The sequence below is a fragment of the Trichoplax adhaerens genome, genomic scaffold, assembly GCF_000150275.1.
Source record: "Trichoplax adhaerens TRIADscaffold_15 genomic scaffold, whole genome shotgun sequence".
NCBI lineage: Eukaryota > Metazoa > Placozoa > Uniplacotomia > Trichoplacea > Trichoplacidae > Trichoplax > Trichoplax adhaerens.
In genome coordinates, this window is record NW_002060957.1 from 76,217 (window position 1) to 98,055 (window position 21,839).

The 21,839-nt window shown below is 32.9% G+C and overlaps 3 protein-coding genes across 3 annotated transcripts; all 3 read left to right on the forward strand.

Annotated features, from left to right (window-relative positions):
• Positions 1-1,330: 1,330 nt before the first annotated feature.
• Positions 1,331-2,572, forward strand: TRIADDRAFT_60336 (uncharacterized protein; the record flags this gene model as incomplete). The annotated part of the gene is made up of 1 exon (XM_002116308.1): positions 1,331-2,572. One exon carries the CDS (start codon positions 1,331-1,333, stop codon positions 2,570-2,572), a length of 1,242 nt encoding a protein of 413 aa, XP_002116344.1.
• Positions 2,573-5,589: 3,017 nt separating this feature from the next.
• TRIADDRAFT_60337 (uncharacterized protein) lies at positions 5,590-6,831 on the forward strand (the record flags this gene model as incomplete). The annotated part of the gene is made up of 1 exon (XM_002116309.1): positions 5,590-6,831. One exon carries the CDS (start codon positions 5,590-5,592, stop codon positions 6,829-6,831), a length of 1,242 nt encoding a protein of 413 aa, XP_002116345.1.
• A 2,581-nt stretch (positions 6,832-9,412) lies between these two features.
• On the forward strand, positions 9,413-19,122 carry TRIADDRAFT_60338 (uncharacterized protein; the record flags this gene model as incomplete). The annotated part of the gene is made up of 21 exons (XM_002116310.1): positions 9,413-9,725; positions 10,734-10,766; positions 11,258-11,485; positions 11,674-11,799; positions 11,948-12,099; positions 12,541-12,995; positions 13,456-13,789; positions 13,894-14,078; positions 14,180-14,339; positions 14,512-14,631; positions 15,790-15,957; positions 16,117-16,299; positions 16,368-16,715; positions 16,797-16,971; positions 17,066-17,235; positions 17,350-17,529; positions 17,740-17,877; positions 18,102-18,278; positions 18,346-18,530; positions 18,642-18,732; positions 18,829-19,122. 21 exons carry the CDS (start codon positions 9,413-9,415, stop codon positions 19,120-19,122), a joined length of 4,215 nt encoding a protein of 1,404 aa, XP_002116346.1.
• Positions 19,123-21,839: the final 2,717 nt, after the last annotated feature.

Below are 21,839 nucleotides of genomic sequence, written 5' to 3' on the forward strand. Positions count from 1 at the left end.
AATGATGTCATCATAACTGATCGATGATTAATCTACTAATTAAGAGCAATCCTAAAGTAGTAAAATAGGAGCTGAACCTGATCAATCAATTATGAGAGTCTTCACTACAACTTCTGCATTGGAAGGCTGAAATGCAGGAGAAAATAATCTTGTCATAACTGATCGATGATTAATCTACAGTTTTTTAAGAGCAGCTCTAGGCAATAAAATACGAACTGAACCTGATTCAACCAATTTATATAATTATAGGAGTTTCAACTACAATTTTTTACATTGGAAGGTCACTAAGGGTTCAGGTAATTAGTTTTTAAGCCATATCGAATATAACACACAAATGCCAAAGAAAATAATATCGTTATAACTGATCGATGACTAATCTACAGTTTAAGAGCCGCTCTAGGTAGTAAAATACGAGTTGAACCTGATTCGATCTGAGTATCTAGCTGCAGTAGTAGCTAATCCTGTACTCTACCCCTGCAATGCAAAGCTAATCATAATGCTACCGTGTTTATTCAAAAATCGCTAGGCATTTTACAAAATCATTAAATAAAATAACTCATTCTTAATTGACATCTTTCAGTTGGTTTATTCCTGCATAGTAATTTATTCATTTGGAGCTACGTATTGAATATTTCACATTCAGTTCAATACTTTTCATGATTTGCATAGTGCTTTAATTAATTTGCATAGTGCTTTCATTAAAACATAGAGTGCACTCTATTATCCCTTATTTGCAATACATTGCATAGGGACCAAGCATTCGTTTCTTCCATACGTTTTATTATATTATGCAGTAAACACCCATAAATGATTAGTATAATACCGTACGGATTTCATCATTTTAGCTGTTCTAGAAATAGACAGCTATTACTGTTCTATCGCTAGACTTGGTAGCATTAGGCTTGCTGAAACATTGCTTCGACTTCTTCTTCAAGTGGTTGCTACAAGACGGTGTCGATAGCTAGGCATAGCTAACATCGTTGAGCTACGCCAAGTATTACAGTATTCAGTGACAGTAAACTGTTGTCGAAGTGGCGTTGGGCTTGGTGAGAAACTTCTTCAAGCGGTTACAACTAACGTTGGGACAATTGCCTATCGGAGACAACAACTTGAACAACACAGCGAACATTGTAGAAGTACAGCAAGCATTTCTTACTCAGTTACACTAGACTGTTGTCCTAGTAGCGCTTAGCTTGTTCAGCTATTTCTCCTTCAATTGTTGCTACAAGTGTGGTAGAAACGGTGATTATTAGTCTCCATTTTACCATCTATTGACAGTGTCTGACAGCAAGCATTAATTTAAAATTAAACCCTGGACCACTTAATCAAAATGGGAGATCGTCACAACACACTTGGTCACTACGATATCACTGTCATTGGTGCTGGATCCATGGGATCTGCTTGTGCACGCCATTTAACCCAAATTTACAAGGGTAAAATATGCCTTGTCGGCCCTGATGAGCCAACAGTACCACGCCATCAGAGTGGTCGAAGTGTTTTCGCTGCATATTATGATCAAGGTAGAATTACTAGACATCTCGATGCAGATCCGGTATGGTGCCAATTAGCTAATCGATCGATACCACGTTATCGACAATTGGAGAAAGCTACTGGTGTCCAATACTATCATGAACGTGGATTTCTTGTCCTTGGATCCAAAGATGATCCTAAAATTGCTCAAATCAACAAAGTAGCAGAAATGATTGGGTTTAACTACGAGCAATTAAGTTATACTGAGTTAAAACGACGATTCCCTTACTTACAAGTTCCTCATGACTTTATTGGATTATATGAGTCCACTGATGCTGGTTATATCTCTCCTCGTGGCCAAGTAGAAGCGGAAATAAAAGCAGCTACCGATAATGGCTGTACTCTCGTTCGAGAGATTGTCAATAAGGTCAGTAGAAATAACGACGGCGATTATATAATCATCACCGAAACCAATAAAGTTATCACCAGTCGTAAAATCGTAGTAGCAACGGGAGCCTTTACCTTATTTAAAGAAATTATACCGGATGACATTCGCCAACGGTTAGACATTCAATGTGGCACACAAACTGTAGTTAAATTACAAGTCAATGCTGCTGACAGACAACGTTATAGCAACATGCCATGTATGGTATATCTATGCCCAGAAGATCCGATGGAATACTGGTATTCATTGCCTCCAGTTCTTTATCCAGACGGTCAATATTATCTAAAAATCGGTCATGGCGGTGATTTAATTAAAATAATGCCTACTCATAAGGACGTACTTAAGTGGTTTCATGGCCACGGTGATCCTAAAACTACAGATATATTAACTAAAGCAATGCTCAGTGTTCTACCTGGATTTAAGCCAGTATCCATAAAACCTGATGGTTGTGCTTATACAATCACACCACATAGCCATGTCATGATTGATAAAATTACTGAAAATATGGTGTTATTAAGTGGTGGCAATGGATATGCTGCAAAATCTTCTGATGAAATAGGTCGAGTTGGAGCACTGACGATTACCCATGACAACTGGCATTATGACATACCACAGGAAGCTTTCAAGTTATGCTTTAAACTGACTCCAAAACTGTAACCTATTCATAGCGTTCTAACTTGTGCTCAATCTGGATTGCCTTATTTTCCTTCATATTCAAGTATACTGTACAGCATGAGCTTAGTTCTACTTCATTTGAGTAATACTATACTATAGACAAAAGTTAATTTTATAATGGATGGAAGACATATACTGTACATTCTTGATGTATTAGGATAGCTAATCATAAGGCCTTAGCACTCAATAGATTATTCGCAATTGTGTTTGAAAATGTATCCATTTTTCAATGCCTCTGTATGCATTTCTTGCAGATTCTTCAATGTTTTACTACGATGTAAAACTGTTGTTTAAAGCTACGAAAATGTATTCAATAGCCTTCACAAGTAAACGCCTTACGCTTGTATATTAGGTTAGCTCATTAATTAAGCGACCGTAGTCAATGTTGTCTTAAATGCTCTCAATTCAGTAACATTTTTGTAAGTCAATAGGGAATGTATGTAACTAAAAAATACACGTACAATCCAAGTCCTGAATCCACTATTAACAGCTACAATCATGGATAGATTGATAATAACAACGCCAACTCATTCATTAAACATTGGCTACAGTTAGCCATGTACGAGATATCTCGTATAATATTATAGCATCTTTATGCCTTTTTCTAGTAACGGTGTGAACTTGCTTTTCTATCCAAATTTTGAACCTCTGGTTTATTAAATTATGAATTAGATCGTACAAAAACAAATCTAATAAGATTCTCTTAGCTATGTCGGTGCTCTTTTATCGTAGTTGGCAACACGAAATCTGTAATTCTACCAATGTGCCATGCAGTAGATTTAGTCAAGAATTTCTTACTACAAAATAATAATTCGAATTGTTTGAAGTTCATGAAATTTCACAATCTACGAACTATTTATTTAAGAATCAATAACTAACTGAAATAAGAGGCAGGAAATTACAACCTTTGTAATGATCAATACTCAGTTTTTAGTTGATAGACCATTTTTGTCTGTAACATATATTCTTAATTGAACACCAGAGCAGAAACAAGGAAACGGTTAGCTTCATGGAGATTGGAGGATAAATGTAACAAATAATCGATAAAGGTTATTGAACCTTGGATTTGCTCACTTTATCAACTTTAGCTATCGTTAGATTGATCATCTAATTTAATATTAAGTTATCATCAATGAATCTTGAAATTACGGCATTTCCAGCGATGAATTTAAATTATACTTGAAGGCATGATGTGCTGTGTATTACTTTTTTAATATAGCATGTTTTTTACAGGATTACAATAGGGTAACTGATCAATGTTGATTAAATTACTTTAATGTATCAACTAGAACCATTGTTAAATTGACTACCTAAATTAACCTTAAGTTATGAATAAATCTTGAATTTCAATATTTCCAGTGACGAATTTAAAATTACACTTGAATTTATCAAACAGTCTTCTGTTGTGTATATATTTATTTTCAATCTCTTTACACGATTATATGATAATTATACGTATAAAATTGATCAGTAAATAATGATGATTAATTTACAGTTTCAGAGCAGCTTTAAGTAATAAAACATGAGCTACTATAGACCGGATCAATGAATTACAGTATACAGTATATTATAATTATGAAAGTCTTAACTATAATACCACAGTAGTTTCATTATTGAAATTTGGAAGGCTGACAAGGGTTCGGGTAGTTCATTTTTAACTCATAGAGACTTTATCAGACAAAATGCCGGAGAAAATGATATCGTCACAACTGATCGATGATTAATCTACAGTTTAATAGCAGCTCTAGGTAGTAGAATATGAGTTGAACCTGATCAACTAATTACTGTATAAGAGTCTTAACTAAAATACTACTTCTGCATTGGAAGGCTGGTAAGGGTCCGGGTAGTTTTTTTAGACTATAACGACTTTAACACACAAATTTCCAAATATCGTCATAATTGATCGATAATTAATCCACAGTTTAAGAGCAGTTCTAGACAGTAAAATATGAATTAAACCTGATCAATCAATTATAATTATAGGAGCCTTAACCACAATTTCTGTATTGGAAAGTTGATAGAGATCCGGGTACTTTTTAAGCCATAACAACTCGAATACATAGATATCGGAGAAAATGATGTCATTCTAATTGATCGATGATTAATCTACAGTTTAAGAGCAGCTTTAGGTAGTAAAATAAGAGCTAAACCCAATTAAATCATAATAATCTAGCTGCAATTGTAGCTGATCCTGTCCACTACTTCTACACTGCAAGGCTAATAGGGGTCCGTCTGACCTACTATCGTAGTCCAAATAGAGCAAAGTAATTCATTATCAAATGACATCTTTCAGCTGGTTTATTCCTAAATAGTAATTAATTTATTCATTGGAGCTACGTATTGAATCACTATTTTACATTTAATTCCTTACCTTTCATGGTTTGCATAGTGCTTTCATGAAAGCATCGAGTGCAGTATTGTCTTTTAATATTTGCAATTAGCTTATGATACTTATGCGGTAAGCACTCGTCAATGGCATAATATAATACCGTACAGATGATATCATTTTAGCCTTTATTGCCGCCACAGTTGGTAGCATCTTTTTAGGCTTGCTGAAATATTGCTTCTACTTCTTCTTCAAGTGATTGCTATAAGTAGCAAAGCGACAGTGACTGCAGACGGTATCGACAACAAGACAAAGCTAACATTATAGAGCTACGCCAAGTATTACAGTATTCAGTAACAGTAAACTGTTGTCGAAGTGGCGTTGGGCTTGGTGAGAAACTTCTTCAAGCGGTTACAACTAACGTTGGGACAATTGCCTATCAGACAACAACCTGAACAACACAGCGAACATTGTAGAAGTACAGCAAGCATTTCTTACTCAGCTGCACTAGACTGTTGTCCTAGTAGCGCTTAGCTTGTTTAGCTATTTCTCCTTCAATTGTTGCTACAAACGTGGTAGGAACGGTGATTACTAGCCTCCTTTTTACCATCTATTGACAGTGTCTGACAGCAAGCATTAATTTAAAATTAAACCCTGGACTCACTTAATCAAAATGGGAGATCGTCACAACACACTTGGTCACTACGATATCACTGTCATTGGTGCTGGATCCATGGGATCTGCTTGTGCACGCCATTTAACCCAAATTTACAAGGGTAAAATATGCCTTGTCGGCCCTGATGAGCCAACAGTACCACGCCATCAGAGTGGTCGAAGTGTTTTCGCTGCATATTATGATCAAGGTAGAATTACTAGACATCTCGATGCAGATCCGGTATGGTGCCAATTAGCTAATCGATCGATACCACGTTATCGACAATTGGAGAAAGCTACTGGTGTCCAATACTATCATGAACGTGGATTTCTTGTCCTTGGATCCAAAGATGATCCTAAAATTGCTCAAATCAACAAAGTAGCAGAAATGATTGGGTTTAACTACGAACAATTAAGTTATACTGAGTTAAAACGACGATTTCCTTACTTACAAGTTCCTCATGACTTTATTGGATTATATGAGTCCACTGATGCTGGTTATATCTCTCCTCGTGGCCAAGTAGAAGCGGAAATCAAAGCAGCTACTGATAATGGCTGTACTCTCGTTCGAGAGATTGTCAATAAGGTCAGTAGAAATAACAACGGCGATTATACAATCATCACCGAAACCAATAAAGTTATCACCAGTCGTAAAATCGTAGTAGCAACGGGAGCCTTTACCTTATTTAAAGAAATTATACCGGATGACATTCGCCAACGGTTAGACATTCAATGTGGCACACAAACTGTAGTTAAATTACAAGTCAATGCTGCTGACAGACAACGTTATAGCAACATGCCATGTATGGTGTATCTATACCCAGAAGATCCGATGGAATTCTGGTATTCATTGCCTCCAGTTCTTTATCCAGACGGTCAATATTATCTAAAAATCGGTCATGGCGGTGATTTAATTAAAATAATGCCTACTCATAAGGACGTACTTAAGTGGTTTCATGGCCACGGTGATCCTAAAACTACAGATATATTAACTAAAGCAATGCTCAGTGTTCTACCCGGATTTAAGCCAGTATCCATAAAACCTGATGGTTGTGCTTATACAATTACACCACATAGCCATGTCATGATTGATAAAATAACTGAAAATATGGTGTTATTAAGTGGTGGCAATGGATGTGCTGCAAAATCTTCTGATGAAATAGGTCGAGTTGGAGCACTGACGATTACCCATGACAACTGGCATTATGATATACCACAGGAAGCTTTCAAGTTATGCTTTAAACTGACACCAAAACTGTAACCTGTTAATAGCGTTCTAACTTGTGCTCAATCTGGATTGCCTTATTTTCCTTCATATTCAAGTATACTGTACAGCATGAGCTTAGTCCTACTTCATATGAGTAAAACAATACCATAGACTAACTTAAATAATTTTATATTGCATGGAAGATATGTCTATTCCATTCCATATGCAATAAGATAGCTAATCATAAGGTCTTGTCATCCAAGAGATCATTCGCAATCATGTTTGAAAACTTATCAATTTTTTAATCCCTACGTATGCATTTCTTGTAGGTTCTTCAAGGTTCTACTACAATGTAAAACTGTTATTTTAAGCTATAAAAATATATTCAAAAGCCGCTTTTCAATGTGTAACATCTGAAATAGACCAAGATAATGTATATCGAGAACATTTGCTATGTCGTTGATGATCACAAGCAACCGCCTTACACTTGCATATTAGGTTAGTTCATTAGACGACCATTGTCAATGCTGTCATAAATGCACTCAATTCAGCAGCTTTTTGGTAAGCAAATAATGATTGTATACAACTAAAAATACACATACACGTATAATCTAAGTCCTGAATCCACAGTTACAGCTATAATCATGACTATATTAATAATAACAACGGCAACCCAGTCATTAAAAATTGGCTACAGTTAGGCATGTACGAGATCTCTCGTATGGTATCATAATATGTTCGTATTTATGCATTTTTTCTAATAACGGTGTGAGCTTATTATATTTATTATTATTATTATTATTATTATTTATTATTCTATCCAAATTATTAACCTCTGGTTTTTTAAATTATGAATTAGATCGTAATAAAATAAATCCATTAAGATTCTCTTAGCTAGAATGTCATCTATTACAGGAAGAAATAAAATTGGGAACCCATGGCAGCGCCCTTTCGTCGTTGTTAAAAACACGAGAATATGTAACGCCATCTATGTGCTATGTGGTAGATGGACTCAAGAATTCTTATTGCAGGATAATAATTCTAAGTGTTCGATGTTTATGAAGGGTTTTCACATTCTACAGAATACTTTTTTAAGAATGAATAACTAAGAGAAATGAGAGACAGGAAATTACAACCTCTATAAATGATCAATCATCAGTAATTTAGTTGATAGACTATTTATACGATTCATTTATCTGCAATATAAATTCCGAATTGAACACTAGAGCAGAAACAAGGATCAGTTAGCTTAACTGAGATTGAAAGATAAATGTTCAGGTATTTGAGAAAAATAAATCTTACACACTATGCGATGCCCAAAGGACTTTAATTGCAGGTTACCACTATATTACCTTTCGGCTGTAGAGTTAAAACATAACACTTTACACGTATGCGTCTGCTTTTCTAATTACTATTTTGCCATTAATTAGTATTGCTAAGCAGCTATTTCTTATTCATTAAAATGAATAAAGAGAGCCTATAGCATAATAGCTAAGATTGAATGCAAGGACTAAGCAATATTAATTATCTGCAATATGAAGTATTATTCTATAAAAAGAAGACTTCCTAATTAACATGGAAGAATATCATTAGATCAAAGGACAACTATAACGTTCTTTAACCTAATCATCTTCCTAATATCGCGTAAAAGATGATTTATTAACATTAGGTTTCCAAAACTTGGTTAAAAACTTTCAACTCTACCCAGTTATGTTAGCTACAATTTATCAATAAGAATATAACAAGGCAAATCATGAATATTCAATAGATGCATTGCTGGTTTAAATCTCCTCCAATATTCCATGGTCTAGTTTATATTCATCAGCTTATTAATAGTCGAGAATATAGATTATTTAATTATAACCATGAATTCAAATGAAATAGGCGTTATCCTTTTGCGTACAGGAAACCATTGTCATGATTCCATTATCCGTACCCATATAGCAAAATATAGCTATAATGGATTTCCAGCAGCGTTACATTTTCATCAGTGTTGGTGGTCTTCTTTTAAAACAATTCAATACTATCTATCCTGGCAAAGAATTAAATTATAAAAGGTTGGAATGTTATTATTGATATCCTACTGAATGGCAATCCAGTACTAGAAGTCTAGTCCGTTCTTAACTGATTTAGTTCTATTTAAAATTGGTAATGCTAATTATTTCCATCGGTTTAATGACTATTTAATATGTAGCCTAACTAAATTATTCCTTTATACAGTATTTCATTAATCAGCCGCTATACCAAGAAATACTTAAGCAAGCACTATATATGAACATTAACTAAGTTGAAATAAAGTTACACGATTTTCATTTTCTTGCTGGGCAGAAGAGTAAGATATTTCTATCATATGGTATACGTCGAATTCATTCGTTGCCATGTCGAAAGATTTTAAGCAATTCCCTTCAAACTAGAAGCCACATAGAGCACAAAATTAGTACACCATCTCTACTTTTATTCGCTTTAGTATTGGATCTAATGAATTGAATGGATTATCGCTAGATGATCATAAAGATTTTTCATCCTCGAATTCAATATCAGAAATTTGGACCTTGATAAGGTCTTCCAATAATTACAAATGAATCTTTAACTACTGTAGCCTCACTAGCCCAACCCTGTTAAAAGAGAAGCCAACATGGGCTTAAGTCCATACCTTGAAAAAGTCATTGAAAATAATTATTATAAACTTTTAGCAAGAGTACCGATGAACGAATTATTCTCCGATCTAAAGTCCAAGCAGATTTTAACCGACGATCAAGTGAATGATTTGAAATATTATATTCGAAGGAAAGATCGAATAGACACCTTTATTAAAGCAATGAAAACTAGAGATGATGAAGATTTCTACCAATTCTGTCAAATATTACAGCAACATCAAGCTGCTACAGTGCGCAACTTAGGCAAAGCCTTGCGTGAAGAAGCTAAATCAATTTACGATATCCAATGTGGTAAGTTGCTTATTAATGAACTTTCTTTACGCTATGTAACTTTGGCATCCATTAGTCATTTCCGATCCTATCCAACCACAAAATTAGTTATTAGATTATGGTATTGCTGTTTTTATTTAATTTGGATTGCAGAATAGCCCTGACTTAAGCACAATGTAGTCATCTACACAATCTAGCCTATGGACTAGTCACCAAATTGGGAACGTTACTATTTTTTTAATTTAGTTATGGAAATAATCCAAGCAATAAGTTAGTTGCACAGATATCCTGTTTCTGTCGTTAACTTTATTCTAGACTGTAGATAGAGCTGAACTAATACAGTAGAATCATCTTTACTGTCTGAGCAGTAAATTAGCTACAAAAGGCTGTGCTTCCTTTTTAAGTTTGATCGTGGAAACAGTGGAAAAGTGCTCACTTAAGAATGATATGCAATCATCTACCATGTCCAAGTCATGAAATGATTGCTAAGATAGCAAGTTTCTGCCTTGAAATCATGGAAATCGAACAGCGCTTACTATTCGCGATACAATTATTCCTCACTTATTCCGTAGGCTGTTAATGTCATGACATTATTCTAATCCTATAAATATAAATGATTTTTTTACTTTATTTGCCTTCATCATCTGCAACATTGGAGCAATAAAGTACTTACTAAGATATTATGTTTCTGTCTTGAAGCTATAGAAATAGAATAGCGCTTAATAAGCATAATATAGTCTACCCCGATTATCCTATAGAGTATTGATATCATACAATTAATTTAAGTCGGTGATGTCTTATAAATTATCCTTTTACTTTATTTGCTTTCGTCATTTGCAACATCAAAGTAATATAGTACTCTCTAAGATATTGTGCTTCTGCCTTGAAGTTATAGAAATAGAATAGCGCTTATTAATAAGCACGATATAGTCATTTCCACTTGTCTTTTAGAGTAATGATGCCATCAAATTATTCTAATTTGGTAATGTGCATATAAGTTATCCTTTTACTTTATTTTTCTTTCATTAGGTCGAGCCCCTCAAGCAGAATATTCAACACAAGGTACCTATAGGCTTACCAAGAGATTCTCATACGAGCATTATTCTTAAGTAGAATTAACAACTTTAGAAGCCGCTTCCTAATTTATAAACGTAGCTATTAAATACTACGATCAGAATGCTATGAAATAATAGCAAATTATGTCATTAAATTAATCTCATGAATAACTATTTGTACGATAAATGTGCGAATAGCTCAACAATATATCGATGTGGTTATTCTGCTAGAAATATATAAGTCAAGAATCTAAACACCAGTTTCATACATTAAACTATAATTAGCAGTAGTTTTGCTACATTATTCTTTGTAGAAGAGGTAGATAGCTCTAGTAGTTCATATTCAATATCTACACAATATTAATTTTATCTTTTCACGTTAATAAAACTAGATTATGGCTTTTTCATTTTTTCTGTAAACAGTATAGCACTATTAAAATAGTCAGATAGATGGAGAAGCTCATGTACGAGAAGTAATATACTAATTTTCCATTATAGATTTACTACACAATGTCCCGCAATTGCCCGAAAATCGCTATATCATACGTGAAGACTTTATTGACACTATTTGTAGTTATCTTGAAGATCTTAACTCCAGTAACGGTCATGTCTTGATTTATGGAATATCTGGCTGCGGAAAGACAACAAGCGTAGCTCAATCAGTCAAATTAATGATCGAAGAGCAAGATTGCTTTAAGCCACATGGTGTCTATTGGGTAAAAATAGGTACATACTTTAAGAATTTACAATAAAAAGTAATTTATAAATCCTAGATAGATCAAGATCTAACTATGAGTATTTTATAACGAGTTTCCCATAAGTAGTTGGATATAAAATGTTTACATTCGTCTAACTTTTCATGTAGTCGGAAAGCTAATGCATAGTGGTCATTTATTTCTTCCATAATGATGTAGGCGATATTCAGGAAGATGAATTACTCTACATATTGATAAATCTATGTCATCAACTGGATATTCAGTGGGATCGCCAGCCACAAAGCTTAAAAGAAATGGATGCTTATTTAAGACGCTATTTTCGAGGTAAGAAATTATTTTTGGTGGGCATATTTTTCGAAGTAAATTCTTGATATTAGCGTACAACAATCGATTAGCACTTTCAATCTAGAGTACTGACTAATTACTGTATTGACTGAAATTGAATATACTTTAAATGGACGTTATGTTCTAGGCCATAAAAGCCAATCGGAAATTATCTTTGTCTTTGACGATGTCCGAAACGGAATATTCTTCGATTATTTAGCATTTGCAAATAAATCCATTGTTATTACTCCATTACTTTATCCCCAAACCCGAGAAAATTACGATCATATTAAAGCTCCGGTAATTATAGTAATCGACTTGCTAATATAACTTGAAATTGAAATAGAATCATTAATTAATCAACACTTCAATTACAAAAATACATTACATTAATGGCATTTAACTTGACCTTATAAACTACAAATTTATAAATGTACTATATCTATTTAAAGTATCATGGCTTATCAGGTCTAAAGTAGGACTATGAAAAGTTCCGAAATCTGTCAATATATTATGAAATCTGCTTATTCGGATCAAATTGATTATACTTTACATAATTAACATAAGATGAGAGAGATATAAATACTATAAGATTGTCATATCTATTAAAGAAGTTTATTTTACAACCAAATTGTCATAGTACAAGATAAAAAGTTATCTTCTGACCATAGTAAACTGGCGATACAAAATATTTTTTAGCTACTACTGGTATAGTTTCTGACAATATCTCTCTACAACTAGGAGCAATTTACCTATCAAGAAGCTATACAAGTATTGGCTTTATATCAAAATAAAAGATATACTAAGAAATTACGCCAAAATGAATTAGTCAAACAAATCCTAGAAAATATTCGATATTTACCTCTGGCAGTTGTCATTCTAGCTGGTTTGCGTCTCAAAACAGATCAAGAATGGCAAGAAGTACTGGCCAAGACTGAAGTTCAAGATAGTAGTTTTAAACTAAAATTTGTGGAATATAGATTTAATTTATTTGAGATCATCACCATATGTATTAATAAATTAGATATTAAGAAAAGGGATTTATTTAGACAACTTGGGGTCTTTAAAAGAGTTAAGATTCCAATCCATTCCATCATGTGCTTATGGCAATGCAATCAAAATGAAGCTGTAGGCCTATTGGAAGAATTAGATAGCAGATGTTTACTGAAATATCATTGCAATAAAAACAACGAACGGTATGAAGATTTATATAATATCTGTATCTTTTAAGCCAGATTTTTATTCGACGCTTAGAATAGCGTCATATCTTCAAATGTACTAATGTAAATAGAAAGAAATTTAATGGTTTATTCAAAATCCTAACTTCTGTATTAGCTCTAGAAAGATATTTGTTTAGATTAGCAATCGGCATGATTCTATGGATAGGTTCATCATTGTGCAGTACCAGTATTTATTCTATTTGCACATTTCTCTATTTCCATCTGCAATATTTCAAACAAATTAAAGTTTTATTCCAATCGCTAATATCTACATTTGCTACCTTGCCTTAGTCAGCATCTTCTTTAACACATATAGAAATCGATACGCTTTGTAATAATATTAACTTAATCTTTTCCAACTTGCAACAAACCTATTCTAGCAACGTATATTCTTGTCATCCTTCTCAGATCTTCCCTATTTTACTTCTGTTGCCAGAAACTACTGTATATTACATGAGAAAATCATAGACTATTTGCAGCAGCCAATCGATTCGCAGCAATCACAACAATCTTACGTGAAGAAACTGCATCAAACACTGATCGATTCTTATGTTAAGCTGTACGACGGGAAATGGTCTACCTATCCGGATGATGGCTATTTCTATCAATATATCATCTATCATGCCATTCAAGCCGATGATGATAGCATTTTAGCAACATTAATGACCGATTTCAACTGGATGATGAATAAATTGAAAAAATTTAAATCATTGAGCAACCTACGCTTAGATCTAATAGATTATATCAACTATCTTAAGTTGAAGAATAAGGTCAGTTTATGGAAATAAATTGATGCTAATTATTTATTGCAACTATAACTGTATTCGATCCTGCCTTTTTATTATAATTTGATACACCATAATCTTTTTAATAGAATCCTGATTCATTCGAAGAATTGCTTGATCTATTACAACAACACGAATTTTACCTAGACAAAGAATCAATGAATTTAATCCAATTTTTGTTATATTGTGCCAAGAAAGACAGTTGGATTGTTAGTAAAGCTACACAAATAGCAAATAAGAAAGTGAATATGGGTAAATACTGGACGATTACAAAGTAAGTTGTTGTAAATATCTTATAAACACTGTTATCAACTAGTAATGGTAGTTTAAAGCGGATTTTTATTTGAATTAATGCTATGATATATTATGGTTTAGATATCCCCAAAATAAAACCGACGATAGTCCTTGGATTGAGTCCAAAACTATAGATACCAACAGTGGCTTGATATTGCCAAAGTGTTCAAGGCCTCGAAATGGAGACATAAAAATAATCTACGCTAACAATAATAGATGGAGAAAAGATTGTACTATCGTTGTAAGTCTATACGGTACTGCATATAAAAATTGAGTTAAGATTTAGCCTCTAAATCAGTCACGATTGTTATAGCGCTGGTCTAAAGTTCTCTAATCACGATAACATAAAAGTATTGTAAGATCCTTCCTACATTTAGCAAATATCTTATAACTGTATCATGTCGTATTACTAGGTTTCCGATTATGAAACATCCAAAATCAAAGTAAAATTCAGCCTTCCTAAAACCTATGTCTTTGAAGTCAGAATATCATCTGATGCGAATATTATTGCTTACTTAATGTCCAGAGATCGAGTAAGTTTCCTTTAATTTTACTTCATTGTCTTACAGTAACATTTTATAGCAACTATTTATTTCTTTTAAAATGGGAGATTATTAATTAAATATCTATAGATAATTGTTGGTAATTAGCATTAGTAAATTTAAACTAATTTTTCGTATCATTATTTAAGAATGTCGAACAAAATTTCAAGATTGTATGCCAATCACAATTCCCTGATAAATCCATTTTAAAATAATATAAATGAAGATTGCTGATTACCGATTAGGATATATCGGCTTTGCACTACACATCTGCTACAATTCAATAGCAGAAATAGGGTTGCAATAATACTATGACACCATGCTTATAATTCTATATAATATAACTAGAATCTCATCTAGATAGAAGTAGCTGCATAACAACTACTTCTGTATCACAGTGTGATGGAGGGTTCGAAGAGTCAGATAATGTGGTTTTAGTTGCCATGTAGAGAATTGCACAAGGAGCTTAAGAAAAGAGGATACTTTATTGTAGACAGTAGTTAGGTACAATGTGATAATTACAGTAGGTCAGCGTGGTAGCTGCCGTGAGTAAAGTGTGAATACTAACTGTGACTAATAATGCAACTTAAGAAGTCTAAGGTAGAAAACGGCGGTATTTATAGCTATGGCATTAGAACACATGCAGAGAACATGATTGTAGGATCAGATACAACATATACCATAACAGGTTATAGAATAGCAGATGATTGTACTGTAGAAAATAGCGAGGACTGTAATAACTAAATGTAGTAAGCCACATTTGAATGTAGAGCGAACGGACTGTAGATATGTCTAAATATAAGATCAAAACAGCATGTCTATATTTAAGAGTAGAATATAGTTACAGTATATTCTAAATACACTACACATAGCCAATGTAAATATGGGCAGTATTTTATATTGTCTAGGAAACAGAAATAGATGAGGAATAGATTAAAAGTGTAAAATATAGAAAACAATCGAGCTATATTTAATGAGCTAAAGAAATGTACAATCTATAATATTTAAAGCCCGCAAAATTATGTAAAATCGAACAAAAACCTAAAACTATAAAGCAGGACTGCCCTAATAATATCAGGGATACTATTCTCATTATGTGTTATTTTATTTCATATCGTATTATCTAATACTCTATTAATGTATCTTTAGCGAGAGGAATGGGAAATTCATAATATTGGTACTAGACAACGTCTACAAGCTATTAAGCAAGATGGTTCCAAAATACCTGTCTTAGATTGGAAAAAATTAGAATTCTGCCCAATTATACCTGGTTATCCTGTAGCAATGACCGTGTCAAGAGACCGTAAAGATATCGCTGTAAGTTATTTCTAAAATTAAAGTAATAAGAGAAGTGAGGCAAATAAGTTTGCCATAACCTCTAAATTTAATTTAAACCTGTAAAGTTCTGTAACAGATATGCGATATTAAATACTACTTATCACCATTTTGATAACTTAATAAAATAATTGTTGGCAGATATGGAAAATCCAAGGAAGAGAAATGAAGCATACTGGCAAATCTATTTCCTATCTTCACCAAATTGAACGATGCGAATTTGTTCAGAATAGCAGTAAGATATTGATTTGGTGGCGAAAATATAATAGCTATCGGCTTCGCTTACAAGATGATAACAGCTGGATCAATGAATGTCAGATCGAGGTAAGTAAATAATTAGGACTTCCGTTTAACTAATCATAGTAAGAGTAACATCAGTTGTATATTGTTAGGTTTGGGATATCCAAGATTGGAATCATTATCAATCATTTGAAGTTCCAGGATTTATCCAATATGATCATGGGCAATTTACTGCTGGCAAAAGTACTCTTAGCTGTTTAGAATTAGCAACAGTAAAATATATCGATCTTGAATGTACATCCATTATAGCATCCTACGGCGATACTCTATTACAGCTCTTCTCAAATGGAAATGAGGATAAAAGAATTAGTAATTCCAATCGAGATCTAACCAATTCTCTTAAAGTTATCTATCAAAGCGAGAAATACATTGCAGATATTGTCATATCTGATGATCATCTACTAATTGCTGTTCGAATGCATCTAGAACCAAATATCATGGTATAGTAAATACTATAGCATTCTATAATATCAAGGTTCATTTTTGTACATAATTTGATGTCTATTACTTTGATTTTGCAGATCTTCAAGATGGAAAAGAATGCTATTAACTCTTATTCAACTATTCATTGCGTCCAAGACGCAAAAACCGATTTAGTCGATGGTAATCTTCATTTGATATTCATTCCAGGCAGCCATGACCTCTTAGTTTATAACCAATATCCAATGTATTGCTTATATCGCTATAATCTAGAAGGTTAGCAACAAATATGGAAATCATACTATGTAACTATGTCGCCCTGTTTAAATATTAAAATAGAAGATAGTGATGCCCTTATAATTTTAAATAGCTACCAATTTGGATTGGCAATCTGCAGAAGAAGCGATATTAAGTGATCGTCAAACCTCCATTGATAAATGTAATTCTGTTATTATCGATTCAAGCCATGCATTTGTCCATGATATTCCCATTATAGCTAAATTGGTGGTTAATAAGCAGGATGGCAGCTGCAGATTAAAGGTAAAAAATTTAGAATTTTATATTTTAAACTATAATAGCAAATGGAATGATAAAGCTAAATCATTGATATCGATTTTGGCCAATAAGACTAACGACTACTGTAATGAACTCTAGGTTTACCAGGGTGAAGGATTAGAGCAAATTGCAGATTATAAATTAGCTCAGCCCTATCAGCGATGTTTCCTATATGATGATTGCGATTTTCTTATCCTGGTGACGATGCATACATGTCACAAGAAGCAATGCGTTAATGGTCACTTAGAATCTCATCATTGGCATATTATTATTACCCAGGTAAGATTACTGAGTAACTGATTCGCAATTATGTAGTGCCCTCTATAGCCAGAAATGGAGGCTAACGCATATTTTTAGCTAACCTTAGCATTTGAATAATTTTCTTCTTGAAATTCTCCCATATTTGCACCTTGTATTAAAGGTTTACTAGCTTACAAACATGCTAAAGAGCACCAAATCGTTAACTATAAGCATCTGTCTTCTCAATAGTTATATCACTCAAGAGGCAACTTGCAGCAGAAACAGCAAATTAATCATACGTTAAGAGACGATCCAGAACGTCTCATTCTGAAGGAATCGAAACATAGAATATCCGATAATACTTTAATTTTTGTCTTTTATGCAGAGGTAAAACATTTACCAAGCATAGCACTGGATTAACGTAAAGATGAATAACAGAGTTGCTATTAATAAATATTGTAATGCTAACTTACTGTAGAATGGGCTCAAAATTTTTAATAAGCTTCTTTAGACAGTTAAATATCGATAGTTGTGATCTAAATCAATTCCGTATGTCGTTAGGATTATGTTTCTCACTAAAAATAAGTTTTCTTTTCTTTTATTGCGTATAGTACGAAGATGAAAGTCGGCCATGGATTGTTATGATGGTCAATCATGTCAGCGGAGATTCTATGATTTATTTTGATGATGATTATCCCCTATATGAAGATATGAAGATCGTATTTTGCAATAATTACAATCTGGTGACCTATCAGAAGATTAGAAACAGTCAAGAACTAGCTATCGAGGTAATTACAGCACGTATTTTATTATTGCATACTCAAAAAATGAATTATAATATCCTTTTTGCAATAGTGGTATAAATTGGGCGATGGCATAAATATTAAGCACTTTAAAACCTACAGCTATCATATTCAAGATCAATTAGCCTGTAAAATTGTTGTTCCTATAAGCAAAAGAGCAGACGATCTTGAGATAGGACTACTACCATGGAATCGTTTAAGGCAAATTATGGCAGGTGCAAGATACGATTCCATGTCGTAAGTTTACTACGTAATATAAACGGATAAATTGATCTCTACCATTAAATCTTATGTATTTATGACCTTAAAACGTGCCTTATATTCTCTATATTTTGAACAACTCGGCAGATTGGAAAGGCCATTTAAGCGAGAAATTAAAGTTACACAATCGGCTAGAGCTAATGAATGTTTCGTTATCGAAAAGGGAAACGTAATGTCGGTAAGAATAAGTTTAGATTGCAGTTTATTGCGATCTATCAATGAAAGAATCCTTCGATATTTAATATTAATGACTATGTCATAATAATTATCTTAGATGTTTTACTTGGACGATGAATTATTAGTAAAAAGCTACAAGGATGCTAGAAGAAGACAACTGGATATCGAGATTGCTGATGTAGATAATTTGTGGACTGATAAATATTTAGTAGAAAAACGTAATGATCATATTTACTTTTACGATAAAACAACTCTTCAACTCATGCATGTTTTACAATCGCCACACATCAAATGTAAAAGAATCAAGGGTAATCGGCAACAATCTTTATTTATATGCCAAGATGATGAACGCCAATATAGTATAATCAAAAGAATTGAGGGAAATAAATGAATTGATCATTTGATATTCAACGATGATAGAAGATAGAAAAAGTAAATACTGGCTATCAACGGAAGGCTACTTCAGCATTCCAATTGTAGAGATAGGAATATTAAGAAAGTGGTCATTGCTATACTACGAAACTGTCGATTGATGGCATTTACTACTAACTTAATTGAGGAATAATGAATGATATTGGTATAAAATTTTCCCTAAATGCAAAGCCATCACTGAACTTATCTAAATAGTCAAGAGCAACCTTCAAATCAAATTTGATGGTAATGGGCTTGGGCCAATAAAATTGTCATTAAAAACCTGGTAGCCTATTATGTGGTAAAATAATAACGGCGGCTATCATGCATCCTGCAATAGCCCACCAGACTAACTTAAGTAGATTAATATGGATCTTATAAGAAAACGAAGCTGACTTTTTTATTGTCAATATTGGACGATGTCTATCACTTAATAAAGTGAATTCAATGCTAGCTTCTATATCATAATTAAGATTGTAAAATATGAACTGAGAGCGCTTATAATAAGACAAAATTTAAGTTTTAGGTAGATACTTATACCGATTGGATTATCTGTACAATCGCAATTACCTTGGTAATGGAGTAATATTTAATTATGCGAATTATTTAAACTAATCAGACTTATTTTAAGAATTCAAATAAATTCATCTTACAGAATAAACCAATCTGATTATGATCGAAAGTAAACGCAATGTTGTATGATAATGGTATTATTAATATTACAGTTGATTAGCTGGATTAATGCACGTTTGTGTAATTATGCTTGCAGAGACTACAGAATTTCGAATGTGGAAGTTAGCTTTAATAGTAGCGTACCGCACTAAAACTTATCCATCCTATTAGCTATGTTTAAGCTTAGATCTAGAGAATGATATTGTATCCAATAGTCTAGTTAATCTTCTTAGATTGAGTATCTTAATGCGAAAGTATTCATCACTATTCCACTAACGTACATGCAATTGTAGATTAACTTTCGTTTAATAAATTTCGAAACTTTCGTAATTGATTTGTAATTGCGAATGTTGCTCGTTAGTAACTGATTTTGTAGTTTTCATGAGTAAATAGCGTTGGTCGCATTAGTCGAGATAAAGTAAAAGCAGCTCGACGTTGTAAATGTTTGTCTGTGCGACTGCAGTCTAGAAGGGTAATTCTAGGTCGAAACTGAAAATAGTAGTTGATAGTACCAACTTAGAAGAGCAGAATACTTTACTTTGTCCTTTATTAGGAGCGTAGTTCGTGACAAGTGAAGATATTATCCTAATTCTCATCTTCGGTTTAAAAATAAGGACAATAATTCTACTCTTCCCGCCTATTCAAATAAATATCGTTTAGTTAATACATTCCCTTAATAATTATGTCAATTATGATAGTTGCTATTGCAATTTATAAGATGATACAAGTAATATCGCTAGAAATAAATAATTGAATGTATAATATAAATCTTAAGCTACTAAAAAATTTTTCATTTTCTGAAGTGATAAAAGTCATCACTTAAAAATCATTATGATCTACTGCCTGACTGACACCAAAACGATATATAAAAATGACGATTCTCTGTCTTATAGTAACAATCATATTATATATTTCGATAATTGCAATCACGTTATTAGTCAGACATTGCTCGATGACTGGAACCGCTACGTAGTTAAGGTAAAATGATATCAACTTCTCTAGACGAAGTAAATACAAATGAGGACCTTTCAATAAAATTTATCAACAATGGACCGATTAAGGAACTAAATTTGCAACTTATTAAATAGGTCATGAAAATATTGCAATATAAAAATGCAATTGTAGTTACTTAGTATCCCAAGTTTAGCTCAAATGCAGCACTTCATCTCGGCATTTTCATCAACGCATCAAGTTAGCCTATCAAGAGAAATAGGTGACGCTTACTACCGTGTATTTTAAATAAAAATAACTTGTAAAATCATTTACTGTTTACCGCTCCACGAATGTTATAGTATCAAATATGAATCAGTAAAAGATTATCATTATTGCATGTGGATAAAATCTATAAAGTCAATCTCGCTATATTTTATAAATCTCTACCGGCATCTTTAATATACGTATAAAATCCATTTAAGGAAAAATTTGCATTATTTCGTCCTGATATTTTCGAACGTACTCGCTGCAAGAACAAATTGAATGTTATGACAGTTAAATAGGTTCAATGCATAACAAATAGGGTCAAAAATCTATTTCATGAATCATTTATTAAATATTGCAGGATGATATATTTCATTCTGAAGGCAGGTATACATTAAAGACTTCCGATTATAAAATCCACTATCCCTAATAATATAATTTGAGATGCAGGGCTGCCGGAGAGAGAGCGAAGGGAGATTGATCGTAGTAAATCTCATAATTTCTTTTTAAAAACTACACCTCTATCACTATAACATTCATTAGGTCCCAGTACAAAAAGGAAAGACAGAGAGCTCATGTAACTAATAGTACTTAGTTAATGATGTTTGAGATAGCAAGTTCTAAACTAATAATTATAAGAGATTTAACTGCGTATTGATAACTGAGAGACTACAAAAAGATAGACATATCAAGCTAGTTTGATAACTGTCAAAGTAAATACAAACGAGACACCATTTTATAAAGCTTACCAACAATGGATCGATTGAGGAACTAAATTTTGCAATTTATTAATAGATCATGAAAATATTGCAATATAAAATGGCAAGA